At 42.8% G+C, this 19,626-nt stretch overlaps 1 protein-coding gene and 1 long non-coding RNA gene across 2 annotated transcripts; one reads left to right on the forward strand and one right to left on the reverse strand.

The window, feature by feature from the left end:
- Positions 1-2,127: 2,127 nt before the first annotated feature.
- Positions 2,128-11,231, reverse strand: LOC133571098 (coagulation factor X-like). Its single transcript, XM_061924158.1, has 9 exons — positions 11,069-11,231; positions 10,726-10,886; positions 6,158-6,182; positions 5,970-6,083; positions 3,551-3,676; positions 3,203-3,474; positions 3,009-3,126; positions 2,744-2,931; positions 2,128-2,666 (listed from the first exon to the last, which is right to left on the reverse strand). The coding sequence occupies exons 1-9, from the start codon at positions 11,130-11,132 to the stop codon at positions 2,256-2,258; spliced, it is 1,479 nt and encodes a 492-aa protein (XP_061780142.1). The 5' UTR covers positions 11,133-11,231; the 3' UTR covers positions 2,128-2,255.
- LOC133571101 (uncharacterized) lies at positions 10,796-18,431 on the forward strand. Its single transcript, XR_009810275.1, has 3 exons — positions 10,796-10,918; positions 11,011-11,148; positions 16,218-18,431. It is a non-coding gene; the product is annotated as an uncharacterized lncRNA (long non-coding RNA).
- The last annotated feature ends 1,195 nt before the right edge of the window (positions 18,432-19,626 follow it).

The raw sequence follows: 19,626 nt of genomic DNA on the forward strand, positions 1-19,626 counted from the left end.
TTCAATGGCTGAGAAGCTTAACAACATTTTGGCACTGATGGCCGAATCGAAGTGATGTTTTGCCTCTTTTCAAGCTCCCTCCCACCCATCCCTGTCGTCTGTTGGCCTCTTTGGGGACGTCTGGGATCCGTCCCTTGAGGGGGGGGGCTAAGGTCAGCTGTGCGACAGCTCTCACCTTTCCCAGTGAGGCCACCGCAGCCACTGCCTTCTTCATCTCCTGCGGGCTCCTCGTCGAGGCCGCCGCCTTCTACGTCTCCAGCGGACTCCTCGCCGCCTCCTTGGCCGTTTCATGGACGCCCTCTGCGCAATCAGCAGCTATGATAAGGACTTAGGCATGGACGATTGGAGCTGCTGGTGCGCCGTGGCCACTAGCAACTGCCTTCTTGTTGGCCACGGATTTGTGGCCATTCCGTGGGCGCTCGCCTCACCAGATGCAGCGGCGTTCAACTCGCCGCCGCCACCTGGCTCTTCCCCGCTGGCTGCGGGGGCACATGGCCTGGACTTTTGGTCGGCTGGTTGAGGCAGGGGCGCAGTTTGACGACCTCCTGTCATTCCTCCTTCTACCCTCCCTTGGTTTAGGACTTTTTGTTAAACTTAGCGTCTGGAATCCGTTATAGGAAGGGGCTACTGCCTATGAACTGGACTGTCACACTATTAACTTGATCCACTATGGACTGGACTCTCACACTATTATGTTAGATCCACTATGGACTGGACTCTCACACTATTATGTTAGATCCACTATGGACTGGACTCTCACACTATTATGTTAGATCCACTATGGACTGGACTCTCACACTATTATGTTAGATCCACTATGGACTGGACTCTCACACTATTATGTTAGATCCACTATGGACTGGACTCTCACACTATTAACTACATCCACCATGGACTGGACTCTCACACTATTAACTTGATCCACTATGGACTGGACTCTCAAACTATTATGTTAGATCCACTATGTACTGGACTCTCACACTATTAACTAGATCCACTATGGACTGGACTCTCACACTATTAACTTGATCCACTATGGACTGGACTCTCACACTATTAAGTAGATCCACTACGGACTGGACTCTCAAACTATTATGTTAGATCCACTATGGACTGGACTCTCACACTATTAACTAGATCCACCATGGACTGGACTCTCACACTATTAACTAGATCCACTATGGACTGGACTCTCACACTATTAACTTGATCCACTATGGACTGGACTCTCACACTATTATGTTAGATCCACTATGGACTGGACTCTCAAACTATTATGTTAGATCCACTATGGACTGGACTCTCACACTATTAACTAGATCCACCATGGACTGGACTCTCACACTATTAAGTAGATCCACTATGGACTGGACTCTCAAACTATTATGTTAGATCCACTATGTACTGGACTCTCACACTATTAACTAGATCCACTATGGACTGGACTCTCACACTATTAACTAGATCCACTATGGACTGGACTCTCACACTATTAACTAGATCCACTATGGACTGGACTCTCACACTATTAACTAGATCCAATATGGTCTGGACTCTCACACTATTAACTAGATCCACCATGGACTGGACTCTCACACTATTAACTAGATCCACCATGGACTGGACTCTCACACTATTAACTAGATCCACCATGGACTGGACTCTCACACTATTAACTAGACTCACTCCTGCTGAGGTCCCCTCCAAGGTTTTTTCATTGTCATCCCATTGGGTTGAGTTTTTCCTTGCCCTGATGTGGGATCTGAGCCGAGGATGTCGTTGTGGCTTGTGCGGCCCTTTGAGACACTTGTGATTAAGGGCTATATGAATAAACTTTGAATGTTCCACGTCCTGTCAGCACACCTGTTCCTCGTTTAAATAGTTCCACCTGGGTCCCTCCTTCAGGGCTGGATCATTCTTCCTCTTCCTTTTGAGACCGATGCTTCCGTGTGCTCTTTTGGTTCCACGCTTCCTTGTAAGTAATCAATAGTTTTTTTACTTGCATCCCGCCTGCTATTCTCTGCATGCTTGGGGTCCCGCATCAAGCAACGCTCACCACTCGGTGACATGCGTGTAGTAAATGGCGGCCTGAAAGCCCTGGTCTAGATGAATCATACGTCACACACATTTGATCACATCAACTGTTGTACTTTTTATTATGGTCATGGTATCTGGATATACATAAAGATTATACGGCACAGATTAAAAGTTTCTTTCTAACTAGATGTAGTGGTGGACTGTAAAGTCTGGCCATTTTACATATCCAGCCACCTGATTGGTCCTTGGTGCCTCTTCACCCTGCCTGCGCTCATCAGATTCTGAATGCCTTCATGGATCCAGCCAATTTGTTTGGATACTTGTGTGTAAACGCCATATTTGCCTTTTCGTGCACATCCTTCTCCCCAGCTCACTATGCCAGTGAGGAAATATGTTTTTTTGAACTTTGTAACATGCGGCCCGCCACTATCTCCTTCGCATGAATCCTTTGCTTCTTTGTCATAGCCCGCACAGAACATGCGTGTAGAGATATGGAAATTGGTGGATTCTTGACAAACCTGGCGGGCCACATAGGGCACGGCAAGGCGCTGCAAGATGGTGGACGGTTGTTGACCCTCGCCAAGACGTCCAAAACCGCTAACCATGCCAAGCGGCTGCTTCATCAGAACCTGCCGAGACAGGTGGCCAAACATATACAGTGCGTGTACACATACTGTGTGTCAACGTGAAGCCAATAAACGCTCACCTTCTCAGCAAAATCTGATTCAGGTATGCAGGCTGGCAAGACGAACCTGGAGAACTTGATGGGCGTGGCCAGTTTGATGAGAGCAATGTCGTTGTGATAAGTGTCTGGGTTGTAGTTGTGGTGTTTGAAGACAGCCTCCACATTGTGGTTGGCTTCGTTCCCGTCAGTCACCAGTACGTCAAACTCACCTGAATGGACAGAGGCCGCCAGTTGTCAAGAAAACATCCCAAGAACACACTTGGACTCATTGGTCAGTCAGACCCACCAAGCCTCACAGAGATGTAATTGAATTGCTTCATGCAGTGCGCCGCAGTCAAGACGATGTATTGGTTCAAGATGGTACCGCCACAAAACCCTTGGCCGTCCTCATTGATGAGAAGTGCCTGTGTTGAGAACACCAAGGACTTTCAACACAGTATCTCACTTTAATACCCCGACACAGTTCATCCCTTGTCTCACCTGCCATGGACATTCCCCTGGCGGGCAGTCTTTGCCGTTGACGATGCGGGTCATTCCCACCATTTCAGGTAAGGTATCTTCCTCCTCTTCATAGTCATGCGCAATTTGATCGGTGCTGAAGTTACCAGGAGACGAGGCGGCGGTGGAGGTGATGTTGCTTTCTATGTCGGTCTGGTTCAACCAGGAGTCGCTTCCCTCCGTGTAGTTCCGGTGCTGATAACTGAAAATGGACCGTGTCTTTCCATGGATGACGGCGCCACATTTGAAGGGCTCTAAAAGGAGTTTTGTGGTGTGGAGAGGGGAATTCAGAACCTCTGAAATTTGAGGGAGAAAGTACTGTAGACTCACCGTTGGAATGACATGATTTGTCCACGGGGAAATACCCATCAGCACATGAGCATTCAATGTGTCCTCGCACCATCTGGCAGAAGTGCTCACAACCGCCATTTTGGTTTTCACAGAGCTGAGGAGCGGCTGTTAAGAAACAAGAACATCAACATCGCTGAGGTTGGAGCTTCTGTAGTAAGCACCTGACGTTGTTATTGTGTGAATGCTCCACATTGGCTTTTCTACAACAAAATTCATCTCCTTCTTCTTCTCCTCCAGATTTTGGCGCGCTCTACCTTCCACATTTTTCATCCGATTCGAACCATTCCAACTTCAAACTGTTCAGCCTATTCAGGAATCGCGGGCTTTTCCTTGACAAATTCCCAGATTTCCTAGAATTCCAGGTTTTCCGGGACATTTTTCCCATTCAGAATGAACTGGCCATTTTTCAAACGTCCACCATTTCCACATTTTTCAACCGATTCAAACCATTCCACCTTCAACACATTCCACCATCCTGGAAATTCAAACTATCGTTTTTCCAAGTTCAAACTATCCTTTTCCAGAATTCCTGGTTTTCCAAAGCCTTATTTCCACCCTATTTTCTGACAACTACTCCTCCCACATTTTTCAATCGTTCCACCGTCAAAACATTCCTCTTATTGAGACAAAAAAACAAAGTTGTTTTTTGAACTGGAATTTCCCGGTTTTTCCGAAATTCCAGGCATTCCGTAATACCATTTCTCAATTCAACTACTTCAACATTTCTCGACCGATTTGAAAAATTCCAACACCAACCATTCAAGTGTTTTTGAATTTTCAAAAAAATTCCCGCTTTTCCTGAAATTCCCAAATTTTTTGGAAATTCCCATTGAAATCAATGGGACATTTTTCAAAGTTCCCTAATTCCCACATTTTTTATCTGATTCAAAGCGTTCCAACTTCAAACTGTTCAGCCTATTCAGGAATCGCGGGCTTTCCCTTGACAAATTCCCAGATTTCCTAGAATTCCAGGTTTTCCGGGACATTTTTCCCATTCTGATTGAACTGGCCATTTTTCAAACGTCCACCATTTCCACATTTTTCAACTGATTCAAACCATTCCACCTTCAAAACATTCCACCATCCTGGAAATTCAAACTATGCTTTTCCAGAATTCCTGGTTTTCCAAAGCTTTATTTCCACCCTATTTTCTGACAACTACTCCTCCCACATTTTTCAATCGTTCCACCGTCAAAACATTCCTCTTAAGAGACAAAAAAACAAAGTTGTTTTTTGAACTGGAATTTCCCAGTTTTCCCGAAATTCCAGGCATTCCGTAATACCATTTCTCAATTCAACTACTTCAACATTTCTCGACCGATTTGAAAAATTCCAACACCAACCATTCAAGTGTTTTTGAATTTTCAAAAAAATTCCTGCTTTTCCTGAAATTCCCAAATTTTTGGGAAATTCCCATTGAAATCAATGGGACATTTTTCAAAGTTCCCTAATTCCCACATTTTTTATCTGATTCAAAGCGTTCCAACTTCAAACTGTTCAGCCTATTTAGGAATTGCGGGCTTTCCCCTGACAAATTCCCAGATTTCCTAGAATTCCAGGTTTTCCGGGACATTTTTCCCATCAAACCAGAATTGCTGGTTTTCCAAAGCCCTATTTCCACCCTTTTTTCTATTTCAACCCACTTCAACCGTTTCCACCGTCAAAACATTCCAACAAAGTTGTATTTTGAACTGGAAAAATTTCTGGTTTTCCCAAAATCCCAGGCATTCCGTAATACATGTTACTACTTCAACATTTCTCGATCGATTTGATAAATTCAGGCAGCACGTTGGCAGAGGGGTTAGTGCGTCTGCCTCACAATACGAAGGCCCTAAGTAGTCGTGAGTTCAATCCCGGGCTCGGGATCTTTCTGTGTGGAGTTTGCATGTTCTCCCCGTGACTGCGTGGGTTCTCTCCGGGTACTCCGGCTTCCTCCCACCTCCAAAGACATGCACCTGGGGATAGGCCCCTCCCACCTCCAAAGACATGCACCTTGGGATAGGCCCCTCCCACCGCCAAAGACATGCACATTGAAAAATTCCAACACCAACCATTTCAACTCATTCAGACCATTTCAAGTGTTTTAGAATTGAAAAAAAAAATTCCCACATTTTTTGGAAATTCCCATTGAAATCAATGGGATATTTTTCAAAGTTCCCCAATTCCCACATTTTTCATCTGATTCCAACTGTTCCAACTTCAAAATATTCAGCTGGTTTGGGAATTGTGTGCTCTACTTCAACAATTCTAAAAAAAATTCCCGTATTTCAGTTCAATTTCAGCATTGGAGCATTCATACGCAATTTTCTTCAGGAATTGCCTCATCTAGATTTTAGATTGATGATAAACATTGCTGTGCTAGTTTACAAGTCATCTAAGCTGGACGTCGCTTCTGTACCAATTTCACAATTGGAGCCCTGGTAGCCTTCAGCACACTCGCAGCTGTAGCTGCCGATGCCGTCTTCACAACGTCCTCCGTGAGCGCAGGGCATGGACTCACATGCATCACCATCTGCAGGACGGCCAGAAAATCTACGGATCAGATCAACAACAACAGCAAAACCACTTCATCGCATCTAATCTTACCATAATACTTGGCCCAGAATTCATTCTGAAAAAGAAGAAGCAAGAATCAAACGTCTAAAGAATGAAAACCACAGTTACCCTCCCAGGGTGTGTACGGAGATGCTCAATATTATTAAACACAAGTCCATGTAACGAGAAGAAACTAAGCTATTTAAGGAAATCAGGACAATTCAAACTCCAATCCCTTAAAGGAGGCAGATGTCAATAACTTACTCTGAGAAACAAAAACACAATAATGTAAGAAACTTAACCGAGCTTGACAGCGAACACTTACCGGTAAGTGTCTCAATGGTGCATTCTTTTACTAATACAACTAACTAAACACTTTACACTACACTTGTTTGGTAGCATCAATATCTAAATTGTCACAACAAGCCTGAACCTCTTTGCTTGCTAGATCTATTTTCTGGGGATTTTTCTTTTTCAAGCCAAATGATTAAAGCAGTTATTAGATTTGTTTTTCCACTTTCAAAACACATTTCTGTAATGTTGGTCCAAATTTTGCATGTATATTTTTCTACAGACCATCTGCAAAACACTTTTTGACTGTCTTCAGAGTATGCCTTTTTGTGAGTGGTCTTATTTTTGTGCCAAAGTTCTTCCCTAGCCAAAGCCAAAGCCCCATTTGACTGCACGGCCGCCCCGTCAGCCATGATGTCGTTTTTAGAGCTTCCACATCGAGTCTACTGACAGATACAAGTTACAACTGCAGGCTACTTTTTTATTAGAAATGGCAATAGCGGAGGATTTTTAGCATGCATGTGCATGTACGAGCCAGTCTGCCCCACAACGATGAAATAGAGAAAATAAGGAACTTACTGACTACAACTTTGGACTACAACTGGAAAAAAAATGGCAGGCTTGTGCAAAGCTTTTTGGGTGAACCTCGACCATATATGGAGATATCCGCTGACGTAACTACGGACAAATATGTCACTGAAGTCTCAAACGGCTTGTTTGCTGCATGTTTTTAAAAAGGCAAGATTGTTTTTTTAAATGTCTTCGCCGTGCCCCCATGGTTTGATTGAACATTTTCGGCACTTATGGGGACTAAATTGGCTTTGGATTAAAGGGCCCCTTAAAGAGGTCCTTTACACAAACTGATTGAAAACATGTAAATAATTGAACCTGACCTGGGCTATGCCAGTTATAGCAACAGTTGTACAGCAGTTGTACCCTAACTCCCAAAGCATTTTCACAAGCTAGGCTTGATCCTCGTGGTTAACTTGATTTATGTACCGTATTTTTTGGACTATAAGGCGCACTTCAAATCCTTTCATTTTCTCAAAAATCAACAGTGCGCCTTTATAACCCGGTGCGCCTAATAAACGGAATAATATTGGTTGTTCTTACCAACCTCGAAGCAATTTTATTTGGTACATGGTGAAATGATAAGTGGGACCAGTAGATGGCAGTCACACATAAGAGATAAGTGTGGACTGCAATATGACGCCAGTAAACGACACCAAAACTTCAAATGTTCCATTGAGAATATAGAACATTACACACGGCACTCAAAAAGCTATAAAGCCGAAACGCTCGAAGGATTGTCGGCGCGTTACGGCTACAGTAGTCAGACGTACTTTTCAACATAGGTGTATTATGATGGTGTGTGTATAAGGATCGCAAAATGGCATCTATTAGCAGACATATTATATAACTTTTCCTACCTTCTGGTACCTGCTGATGTGTATTTGAGATCTGCATAAGTCCTGAAAATGTGCGCGTGTCCACCTTTGTAGTCCGACACTGTTGTCAATAAGGTTTTTATTTTTCTCTATCTTCTTGTTTTGTGACATTCATCCTCCACTGTTGCCATTTCTAATATAAAGTAGTGTAAAGTTCTTACTTATATCTGTCAGTAAACTCACCATGAAAGCACTAAAACATACCGGTGTAGTGGCTTTACATTATTCGCCCAAGGAACTTCAGTTATCAGAGAGTTCCAGTCGTTGTTGTTTCTGGATGAGGAGATGCTGCTCCGTTATTGATTGAAGTAAAGTGTGAATGTCATTAAAACAGTTAGCGCCATCTTTTGACACTTCTTCCACTCCCGTCCTTGCACGCTACACCGCTACAACAAAGATGACGGGTAGAAGACGCTGTCCAAGTGGAGGCATGTAAATAAGAGCGCCAACAAAACTGAGGAGACTGTCAGAAAGTGAGTTGAAGATGGTGTGTAAAACATCATCTATGCAACATTTTGAGCAAAGAAGCACCATTACATGTTATGTAGACCACAAGGAAGTATTTTACATTTAGAAAATAATCATAATAATATGACTCCATTAATGCGCCTTTTGTATGAAAATAGACTTGACTCGACCCGCTCATCGGCAGTGCGCCTTATAACCCGGTGCGCCCTATAGTCCGGAGAATAAAGGAAATGAATTTCACTAGTAAACATCTAAAAATGCCACCTGAGACCATCAGATGTGTCGTAGTCTAGCTCAGTGTTTTTCAACCTTTTTTGAGCCAAGGCACAATTTTTGCGTTGAAGAAATGCGGAGGCACACCACCAGCACAAATCATTCAAAAACGAAACTCAGTTGACAGTAAAAAGTCTTAATTGTTGGATATGACTTTAAAGCAGAACCAAGCATGCATCACTATAGCTCTTGTCTCAAAGTAGGTGTACTGTCACCAGCTGTCACATCACACCCTGACTTATTTGGACTTTTTTGCTGTTTTCCTGTGTGTAGTGTTTTACTTCTTGTCTTGCGCTTCTATTTTGGTGGCTTTTCCTGTTTTGTTGTAGCAGTTTCATGTCTTCCTTCGAGCGTTATTCCCCGCACCTACTTTGTTTTAGCAATCAAGAATATTTCAGTTGATTTTATCCTTCTTTGTGGGGACATTGTTGATTGTCATGTCATGTTCGGATGTACATTGTGGACGCCGTCTATGCTCCACAGTAAGTCTTTGCTGTCGTCCAGCATTCTGTTTTTGTTTACTTTGTAGCCAGTTCAGTTTTAGTTTCATTCTGCATAGTAGAGATGCGCGGTTTGCGGGCACGACCGCGGAGTCCGCGGATTATCCGCGGATCGGGCGGATGAAATTAAAAAAAATTAGATTTTATCCGCGGGTCGGGTCGGGTCGGGCGGTTGAAATAAAAAAAAAATTAGATTTTAAATAGATTCAGGCGGGTGGCAGTTAAACCAATTGGGAAATATATATACATAGTTAAATGTTGTTACCCACATACGAAAAACGAGCAGGCACCTGCAGCATATGCCACAACAGAAGAAGAAAAAAAAAAGAGATGGACACTTTTACGGAGCGGAGAAGGGACGCCTCGCCGGGGTCCGGGACCGAGGCCCCTTCCCCCGAGAGGGCCCCACCGGGAGCCGTAGCTGAGGCGATCCGCGAGAAGGGCCCGACGCACGTCCAGGGTCACCACCGCGCCCACCGCACCAACACCCCGCCTCGTCCGCCTTCACGCGCAGCAGGTAAGCAGCTTACCTGCCCGCCACCCCCGTGGCCGGGGGCTCGTAACAGGGGTCACTCCGCGCGCTCCGCCCGCGCAGCTTACCTGCCCGCCACCCCTGTTGCCGGGGGCGCGTAACAGGGGTCACTCCGCGCGCAGTGCGCTCACGAAAGGGGTGGAGCTCACCCTGGTTGATATAGACAGCAGGACGGTGGCCATGGAAGTCGGAACCCGCTAAGGCGTGTGTAACAACCCACCTGCCGAATCAACTAGCCCTGAAAATGGATGGCGCTGGAGCGTCGGGCCATACCCGGCCGTCGCCGGCAGCGAGACGCGCTTGGAGGTGCGCTCAGCGCGGCTCCCATATGATTGCGCACTGGTGTGCGTCTGGGTCGTGACAGCGTGGCACGCGAATGTCTGTGCTGCACTGGATCAGTCTCCTTTCTTTAACAGGCAAAAGCTTTATAACCTCACTAATGCCTTGCATCGTCTATATTAGATATATAACAACGGGCGGGTGCGGTTCTGATTAAATGTTAGAAACGGGTGGATGGCGGATGGTTGACGACTTTCTGATGCGGTTGCGGATGAAATAATTTCCTATCCGCGCATCTCTACTGCATAGCCTTCCCTAAGCTTCAATGCCTTTTCGTAGGGGCACTCACCTTTTGTTTATTTTTGGTTTCAGCATTAGATACCTTTTTACCTGCACACTGCCTCTTGCTGTTCCCGACATCTACAAAGCAATAAGCTACCTGCTGCCACCTACTGATATGGAAGAGTATTACACGGTTACTCTGCCGAGCTCTAGACAGCACCGACACTCAACAAAACACATCATTTGCAGACTATAATTACTGCTTTGCAAAAAATATCTTGAACCCAAACAGGTGAAATTAGATCATCTCCCACGGCACACCAGACTGGCACAGTGGTTGAAAAACACTGGTCTAGCTAACAAAGTTAGAAAAAGTGGTCATAGATGGCCAGGCTATTTGAAACTAGCTAGCAGCTAACTAGCCTACCTCTCAACAAGCTTGTTGAAACTAACCAACAGAATATCAAGTCGTTCAAGCTAACTAGCCCACCTCAGGCTAATCTAGGAAGCGCAACAGTCATGTGTGAAGGTGCAGGAATTATATACAGTTTGTTCTTGATCTTCAAAAATCTCTCGCGCTTCCTCCAGGTTGCAGCGCTCTTCCATACACTCGCGCTCCAGGTTGCCTTGCTTCAGCTCTTCAAAGTAGCTATTGGCTCGTCTGCGCCGCGTCAACATCTGAGTGGCCTCCCCCTCGCTCAGGAACACTGACAATGGCCAAAGGACGACATTGTAAAAGGTACGTCTTTTTTGTTGCTTTCACCAAGGCTAGCACCACGCCGACGTTAACAAAAGCAGATTCTTATGTTGTGCCTGTCTTCATCCAATCAGGCGGAAGAAGGTCAACATGCTAAACACACAACAGGAAGTGACCATGAACTCTCCATACCGTGAGCGCTGGCCGTAGAGATCAGCAGCACGCCGAGACACCCAAGTCCACCCAAACATAACATGGCGCCCGGTGGTCAGGTAAGAAGAAGAAGCTGTCAGTGCTGCGTGGAAGGAAGGCAGCGGGATACAGTCTGAAGGCCAACGACCTTGTGCGGGGGAGGAAGGAGTGTTGACGTGTGGGAGGGGAGGGACTGTTCATGTTGTGGCTCACATACAGCGGTGCAACATGACTGTATGGCATACTTGCCAACCTTGGCACCTCCCAATTCGGGACACGGGGGTGTTGTTAGGTAACAGTGTATATACTTTCAAGTACAAACCCTGTTTCCATATGAGTTGGGAAATTGTGTTAGATGTAAATATAAACGGAATACAATGATTTGCAAATCCTTTTCAAGCCATATTCAGTTGAATATGCTACAAAGACAACATATTTGATGTTCAAACTCATAAACATTTTTTTTTTGCAAATAATAATTAACTTTAGAATTTGATGGCAGCAACACGTGACAAAGAAGTTGGGAAAGGTGGCAATAAATACTGATAAAGTTGAGGAATGCTCATCAAACACTTATTTGGAACATCCCACAGGTGTGCAGGCTAATTGGGAACAGGTGGGTGCCATGATTGGGTATAAAAGTAGATTCCATGAAATGCTCAGTCATTCACAAACAAGGATGGGGCGAGGGTCACCACTTTGTCAACAAATGCGTGAGCAAATTGTTGAACAGTTTAAGAAAAACCTTTCTCAACCAGCTATTGCAAGGAATTTTGGGATTTCACCATCTACGCTCCGTAATATCATCAAAGGGTTCAGAGAATCTGGAGAAATCACTGCACGTAAGCAGCTAAGCCCGTGACCTTCCATCCCTCAGGCTGTACTGCATCAACAAGCGACATCAGTGTGTAAAGGATATCACCACATGGGCTCAGGAACACTTCAGAAACACACTGTCAGTAACTACAGTTGGTCGCTACATCTGTAAGTGCAAGTTAAAACTCTCCTATGCAAGGCGAAAACCGTTTATCAACAACACCCAGAAACGCCGTCGGCTTTGCTGGGCCTGAGCTCATCTAAGATGGACTGATACAAAGTGGGAAAGTGTTCTGTGGTCTGACGAGTCCACATTTCAAATTGTTTTTGGAAACTGTGGACGTCGTGTCCTCCGGACCAAAGAGGAAAAGAACCATCCAGATCGTTCTAGGTGCAAAGTGTAAAAGCCCCTCTGACAACTTTTTTGCAATATGTTGCTGCCATTAAATTCACGATTAAGTTCATGATTATTTGCCAAAAATAACGAAGTTTCTCAGTGTGAACATTAAATATCTTGTCTTTGCAGTCTATTCAATTGAATATAAGTTGAAAAGGATTTGTTGTATTCTCTTTTTATTTACCATTTACACAACGTGACAACTTCACTGCTTTTGTACATGTATTTCAAATATTGTATTTTCATATATTTTTATTTGAATTATTTAAACATGAAATATAATTTATCAAATGTTTTTATGTATTAAGTATTGGTGAAAAAACATTTTAAAATGTGTATAATGTGGTACCTCGGTTTTTAAAAATGTAATTGTACAAAAATAGAAGCCGTTTTTCCTATAAGAAAAAATACAAATCAAATAAATGCAGCCATTTCAGACACCCAAATATATTCACAATAATCACATTTTATGAAGAAGAAGAATCGTTAATAATGCAAAAAAACAATGTGAAATACATATAAATGACAAATTAGGGATAAATAAACTTAAACATCACTTTTACCTTTATTGAAGACTCTTACTGGTCAAGACTGCGTTGAGCGATGAGCGGAAAAGGAGGCGGGGAATTATTTCTACAATTCACAGTTTTTTTTTAGATTTATTTAGCTTCGTGGTGAGTTATTTGTCTGTCGTACTTCATAAAGAATGTACATAGCCCGAATCACCAACTGGTGGCATACTTTGTGTAGGCACTGGATTTGGTGGAATGATTTGCGGGCTAAAGAACTATAATTTGTACTGCACAATATTTGTAAATATGATAACCAAAAAGGGGTAAAAACCAGGACAACATTTTGGTTGCAAACTGAATCATACAAAGAGTTGAGCGTGTGCAAACTGAGGCACCACACTGTTACCAAAAGATCCAGTGTGCTTCCAGTTCAAAGATGGCTCACCAGGTCACCTGACCTACTGTTATGTACAGACTCCAGGGACATCCTGTGATGACACGAAGGACATCCACTTTTTCCCCATCATGGACCACATAAAGAACAATTGAAGGATGTTGAAGCCGCTTTAATACTTTCTGTGCTTTAAAAACAATCAAATGTGGGTCAATATTGTATGAAGAGAACCTCCACATTTAGTTCCACCTGGGTCCCTCCTTCAGGGCTGGATCATTCTTCCTCTTCCTTTTGAGACCGATGCTTCCGTGTGCTCTTTTGGTTCCACGCTTCCTTGTAAGTAATCAACTATTTGTTTACTTGCATTCCGCCTGCTATTCTCTGCATGCTTGAGGTCACGCATCAAGCAACGCTCACGCACCCGTGACAGAAAAGACCCAGCCAGTGAGATTTCAATGGCTGAGAAGCTTAACAACATTTTGGCACTGATGGCCGAATCGAAGTGATGTTTTGCCTCTTTTCAAGCTCCCTCCCACCCATCCCTGTCGTCTGTTGGCCTCTTTGGGGACGTCTGGGATCCGTCCCTTGAGGGGGGGGCTAAGGTCAGCTGTGCGACAGCTCTCACCTTTCCCAGTGAGGCCACCGCAGCCACTGCCTTCTTCATCTCCTGCGGGCTCCTCGTCGAGGCCGCCGCTTTCTACGTCTCCAGCGGACTCCTCGCCGCCTCCTTGGCCGTTTCATGGACGCCCTCTGCGCAATCAGCAGCTATGATAAGGACTTAGGCATGGACGATTGGAGCTGCTGGTGCGCCGTGGCCACTAGCAACTGCCTTCTTGTTGGCCACGGATTTGTGGCCATTCCGTGGGCGCTCGCCTCACCAGATGCAGCGGCGTTCAACTCGCCGCCGCCACCTGGCTCTTCCCCGCTGGCTGCGGGGGCACATGGCCTGGACTTTCGGTCGGCTGGTTGAGGCAGGGGCGCAGTTTGACGACCTCCTGTCATTCCTCCTTCTACCCTCCCTTGGTTTAGGACTTTTTGTTAAACTTAGCGTCTGGAATCCGTTATAGGAAGGGGCTACTGCCAGAAGTGCTACTGACAATCTGGTTATGTTTGGATTTTCCTGTGTTGAGAATCACTTTCTGTCCTGGTGCTCTTGTTTTGTCAGTGTTTCCTGTTTGATCTCTGTGTTTTGCAGCACCTTTACTTTCTGGACTCTCACACTATTAACTAGATCCACTATGAACTGGACTGTCACACTATTAACTTGATCCACTATGGACTGGACTCTCACACTATTATGTTAGATCCACTATGGACTGGACTCACACTATTATGTTAGATCCACTATGGACTGGACTCTCACACTATTAACTACATCCACCATGGACTGGACTCTCACACTATTAACTTGATCCACTATGGACTGGACTCTCAAACTATTATGTTAGATCCACTATGTACTGGACTCTCACACTATTAACTAGATCCACTATGGACTGGACTCTCACACTATTAACTTGATCCACTATGGACTGGACTCTCACACTATTAAGTAGATCCACTACGGACTGGACTCTCAAACTATTATGTTAGATCCACTATGTACTGGATTCTCACACTATTAACTAGATCCACCATGGACTGGACTCTCACACTATTAACTAGATCCACTATGGACTGGACTCTCACACTATTAACTTGATCCACTATGGACTGGACTCTCACACTATTAACTAGATCCACTATGGACTGGACTCTCACACTATTAACTAGATCCACTATGGACTGGACTCTCACACTATTAACTAGATCCACTATGGACTGGACTCTCACACTATTAACTAGATCCACCATGGACTGGACTCTCACACTATTAACTAGATCCAATATGGACTGGACTCTCACACTATTAACTAGATCCACCATGGACTGGACTCTCACACTATGAACTAGATCCAATATGGACTGGACTCTCACACTATTAACTAGATCCAATATGGTCTGGACTCTCACACTATTAACTAGATCCACCATGGACTGGACTCTCACACTATTAACTAGATCCACCATGGACTGGACTCTCACACTATTAACTAGATCCACAATGAACTGGACTCTCACACTATTAACTAGATCCACTATGGACTGGACTCTCACACTATTAACTAGATCCACTATGGACTGGACTCTCAAACTATTATGTTAGATCCACTATGGACTGGACTCTCACACTATTAACTAGATCCACCATGGACTGGACTCTCACACTATTAACTAGATCCACCATGGACTGGACTCTCACACTATTAACTTGATCCACTATGGACTGGACTCTCACACTATTATGTTAGATCCACTATGGACTGGACTCTCAAACTATTATGTTAGATCCACTATGGACTGGACTCTCACACTATTAACTAGATCCACCATGGACTGGACTCTCACACTATTAAGTAGATCCACTATGGACTGGACTCTCAAACTATTATGTTAGATCCACTATGTACTGGACTCTCACACTATTAACTAGATCCACTATGGACTGGACTCTCTGTTAGAATAATTATGTATATATTATCATCATAACTTTATGCTTAAGGGCCGTTACTATAAAGTATTGTCGATTTGGCTGAAATGGTATTTTTGTATTTGTGCAGAGCTAGCAATCCAAAAGATTGCTAGCCTCTTTATCAGTGTTGTGTCCAGACTCGGCCTGCTGGCAGCCAAGGCCGAATATTTGGTTCCAAGACCAGACAAAGCAGAGACTGGGCGATATCACCAAGTGTCATCATATTTGCATTTTTGTATAACCATATATTGTGTCTTACTGGAGTTGTCGAGATTACCCCCTTCCCTTAGTCACCGTGATGTAAGGGCCATTTCCTAATAAATGGAGGAGGCGCACGGGCTTTTCTTTAGAACGTAGTTTGGATCTGTAACTAGAGTACAGCCCAAAACACGTGTCTCCTCATGAGCTAAATTGAACTCTGTCTCTGATTGATTCCTTGCTTCTTGTCTGATTAATAGATGTCAACAGTGTTTGCACCTGACATCTCCTTGGTCCTTCGAGCCGGATCCCAACACGTCTGACGATTCCGGCCTGGTGAGTAAAACCAGAAGACCATGGCACCCACATCTCCCATTGAGGAGCTGCTTTTTCTGCACCCGGGCTGGATCTGACGACTGACGGGGAACCGAGGACAAGAGGAAGGAACGCAGATTTCAGTGAGTATGTTTTGAATTACAAAGGAAAAATAGCGTGTGACTGAGGGTTACGACGCATAGAAGAAGAAAAAAGCGTGTGACTAAGGGTTACGACGCAAAAACAAACCCTGTAAATCCTAGGCTCTAACAGGTAAAAAGGCCTAAGAATCAGAAGGACGTCGGAGTCCGCAAAGAATGAAACTTCCGTAAGATTCAGCATTGAAAATAAGCCAAATTAAGGACATCGGAGTCCACGTAAAAACCGACAATTCTAAAACAGAAGAGGCCACAGAAGGACGTCGGAGTCCACAAGTACTGAAACTTCCGTAAAACAAGTGTGAAAGGTATGAACGTGAGAGTGTGTGGGAGTGATCGCCACTAGGCTATCACTCCATACTAAAGTTGTGAGAAGTAATGGTGGGTTATTGTGGAGGCATCAGGCAAGACATCTCCACTGGGGGAAAAACCTCCAGTAGAAGTGACGTGTACCACAATAATAAATTGAACCACTATCTTACAACAAAGAAAAAGTAATCCTTATAAGTTCGGCTCTGTAGGGGACGACGGATTACTCCAAATTCTCAAAATGTGAAAAGGGACAAGTAAACCAAAGGTTAGTCCAAAAGACGAGTTAAAATGTAAAGACTGGAAAGCAGTAGAAAAAACAAATCCAGACTTATTAAAATTTATCGATCTCAAAACATGAATTTACTGGACGCCTCAAAGTAGGTGATATATTTAAACTGCGGGAATAAATAATACAAAAATGCAGAAATAACAAAAAGAAACTGGCCAGAATGGGGTGGGAACACTTGGAGTGCTGGATGAGGATGGCTCAAAGTGCTAAGGAGCAGCAAGAAAGGGAAAAAAAAGGAAAAGAGGACAAAGAAAGGGCTAAGAGAGACAGGCCCAGTTAGGAGAAGAGATAGGCAAATTGTAAGGGAAGATAGTGAAGAAAAGTACAGACAGAAGCCGCGACAGCCAGCGCTCCAACAATAACAAAACGTAGATCAGCGTTAAACAAATTTTAAAAAATCCACCGCCATACAATGAAAGTGTATCGAAACAACCAACAGTAAGATCAAAAAGGGACCCAAAAAACAAACAAAAAAAAAACGCAGACCTGAAATGGAAAAAGATAACGACAACAAAAGCAGTTACACCCTGCTGCATGTTGGCGTTGTGTCAGAGAAGGACATTTAGCATGAGACTGTCCTGAGAAAAAATAAATTAACAATCAAGGTTACTCAGCATGACTAGGTCAGGAGACATCCAAATCTCTAAAGACCACACCAAAAGACAAAGAAAATGATCAGAGTGAACATAAGACATACTAAGTTATGAGAACTTAAGTGAAAAAACAGCGAGTAAACCAGAAATAATAATTGAAATAAATGGCAAAGAAATCACATTTCTATGAGACACCGGAGCATGTAGAATTACATGTATAGAATAAAACTAAGTGAAATACAAAATATTGGACACTGGCAGGTGAAAGATTCCAAAAAGACGATAGAGGTGAAAGAAATGTTTAAAAATAGATGAAGAGGAGAAAAAATCTCAAAGTGCTAACATGAGATAAAAGTAAAAATAAGATGAACAAATGGGAAGAAATCAAGAAGAATTAATGCAAAATGGAATAAACTAATGCGAACGAGAGATAATGGGGGATATTGAAATAAGATATGAAGAAAATGTAGATTGAAGATATACATGTATGTTTGGATATATAAATAGCGCTTTTATATATACAAATATATATGTATATATATATCTATAATTAAAATAATGGAACAAATAAAAACCTAGATTAATAACTATAATAAGAGTCGATATGTATAGCATGATAAAATGATATAAAATAAGTTACATGTTTAGAGGCTGAGGAAAAAAAAAAGAAAAAGAAAAACGCTCTTCGAGTGTGTTCGCCTTATCTCTTAGAATGTGCACTCACGCACACACATAACCTTGTGTGTGTGTGTGTGTGTGTGTGTGTGTGTGTGTGTGTGTGTGTGTGTGTGTGTGTGTGTGTGTGTGTGTGTGTGTGTGTGTGTGTGCGTATGGCAGAGTGCAAGTTTGAAAATAAATGTATTAACTGTAAGTTTTAAGTTGTTTAACTTTAAAGTGTAGTCTAACATTCTTAGGTTAGAATATTTTTTAGACATTTGCAGTACACCATACATCTGGGTGGTGAGCTACGATAAGATAATGACATAACATGAAATAAATAAAGAGGCATGGCAATCTCAACAGCTTTCAGTTAGCTATAGACTTTTGATAATATAATGCGAGTAACTATAACCATTACAACTGTTTGCTTTGAATATTGTTGAATAATAATTACAAATAAAACATATAAAGAATTGGAAGAATGTCTCTTCTGAGTTGTAAAATTACAGTTAATACACTTATAGACAGTTTTTAGTGGTTTTAAAATGTTACTTAAAATTACATGAAGTAATACGTATAACATTTGAATTAGGAATATTGATTTAGTGTTTATTAGGACAATAAATGCTGTAATTTTAAAACATCATATGCAGGATTGGACACATTTCACAGTGAATGATATCAGTAATGCATTCTTCTCGATACCAATACATAAAGAAAGTCAATTTTGGTTTGCATTTACTTATAAAGGGAAAAGATACACCTATACAAGACTACCTCAAGGGTATGCGGAAAGTCAGACAATCTTTTCACAAGCAATGCACGCAAGCATGTCCAAATTCGACCCTCCAGGAGGAAGAAAAAAGTCTTGATATACGTAGATGACATATTATTAGCATCACCGGATAAGGAAACCTATAGAAAAGATACATTAGCCTGATTAAATCATCTACACAGTGAAGGACACAAAGTAAGCAAAACAAAAGTCCAATTATGCAAAACAAAAGTAAAATATCTAGGACATTCTCTAAACAAAGATGGACACACTATTGTGGGAAGCAGAAAAACAGCAGTACTAAAAGCACCAAAACTACAAACAAAGAAGCAAATTGTCATTTCTAGGATTAACTAATTACTGTAGAAGTTGGATACCAAATTACGCTGAAATGGTAGCTCCATTAAGTACATTTGTGAAAAATATTTAAAAATGTCATCACTTGTAGAGTGGGATTTAGAAGCTGAAGCAGCATTCTGTGAAATAAAAATAGAATAGGATATGTGCGATTGTTACAGCAACTGAAGTTTTGAAAGCTATCAAATGACCATCAAATGACTCAATGCA

This window comes from Nerophis lumbriciformis, linkage group LG28, assembly GCF_033978685.3.
Source record: "Nerophis lumbriciformis linkage group LG28, RoL_Nlum_v2.1, whole genome shotgun sequence".
NCBI classification, from domain to species: Eukaryota; Metazoa; Chordata; class Actinopteri; order Syngnathiformes; family Syngnathidae; genus Nerophis; species Nerophis lumbriciformis.

Coding starts and splice junctions, on each gene's coding strand:
- LOC133571098 (XM_061924158.1), bottom strand. CDS start 11,132: ATGTTATGTTTGGGTGGACTTGGGTGTCTCGGCGTGCTGCTGATCTCT. Junction 10,887..11,068: donor CTCTACGGCCAGCGCTCACG/GTATGGAGAGTT, acceptor GGCCATTGTCAG/TGTTCCTGAGCGAGGGGGAG. Junction 3,677..5,969: donor GGGCTCCAATTGTGAAATTG/GTACAGAAGCGA, acceptor GTTTCTTAACAG/CCGCTCCTCAGCTCTGTGAA.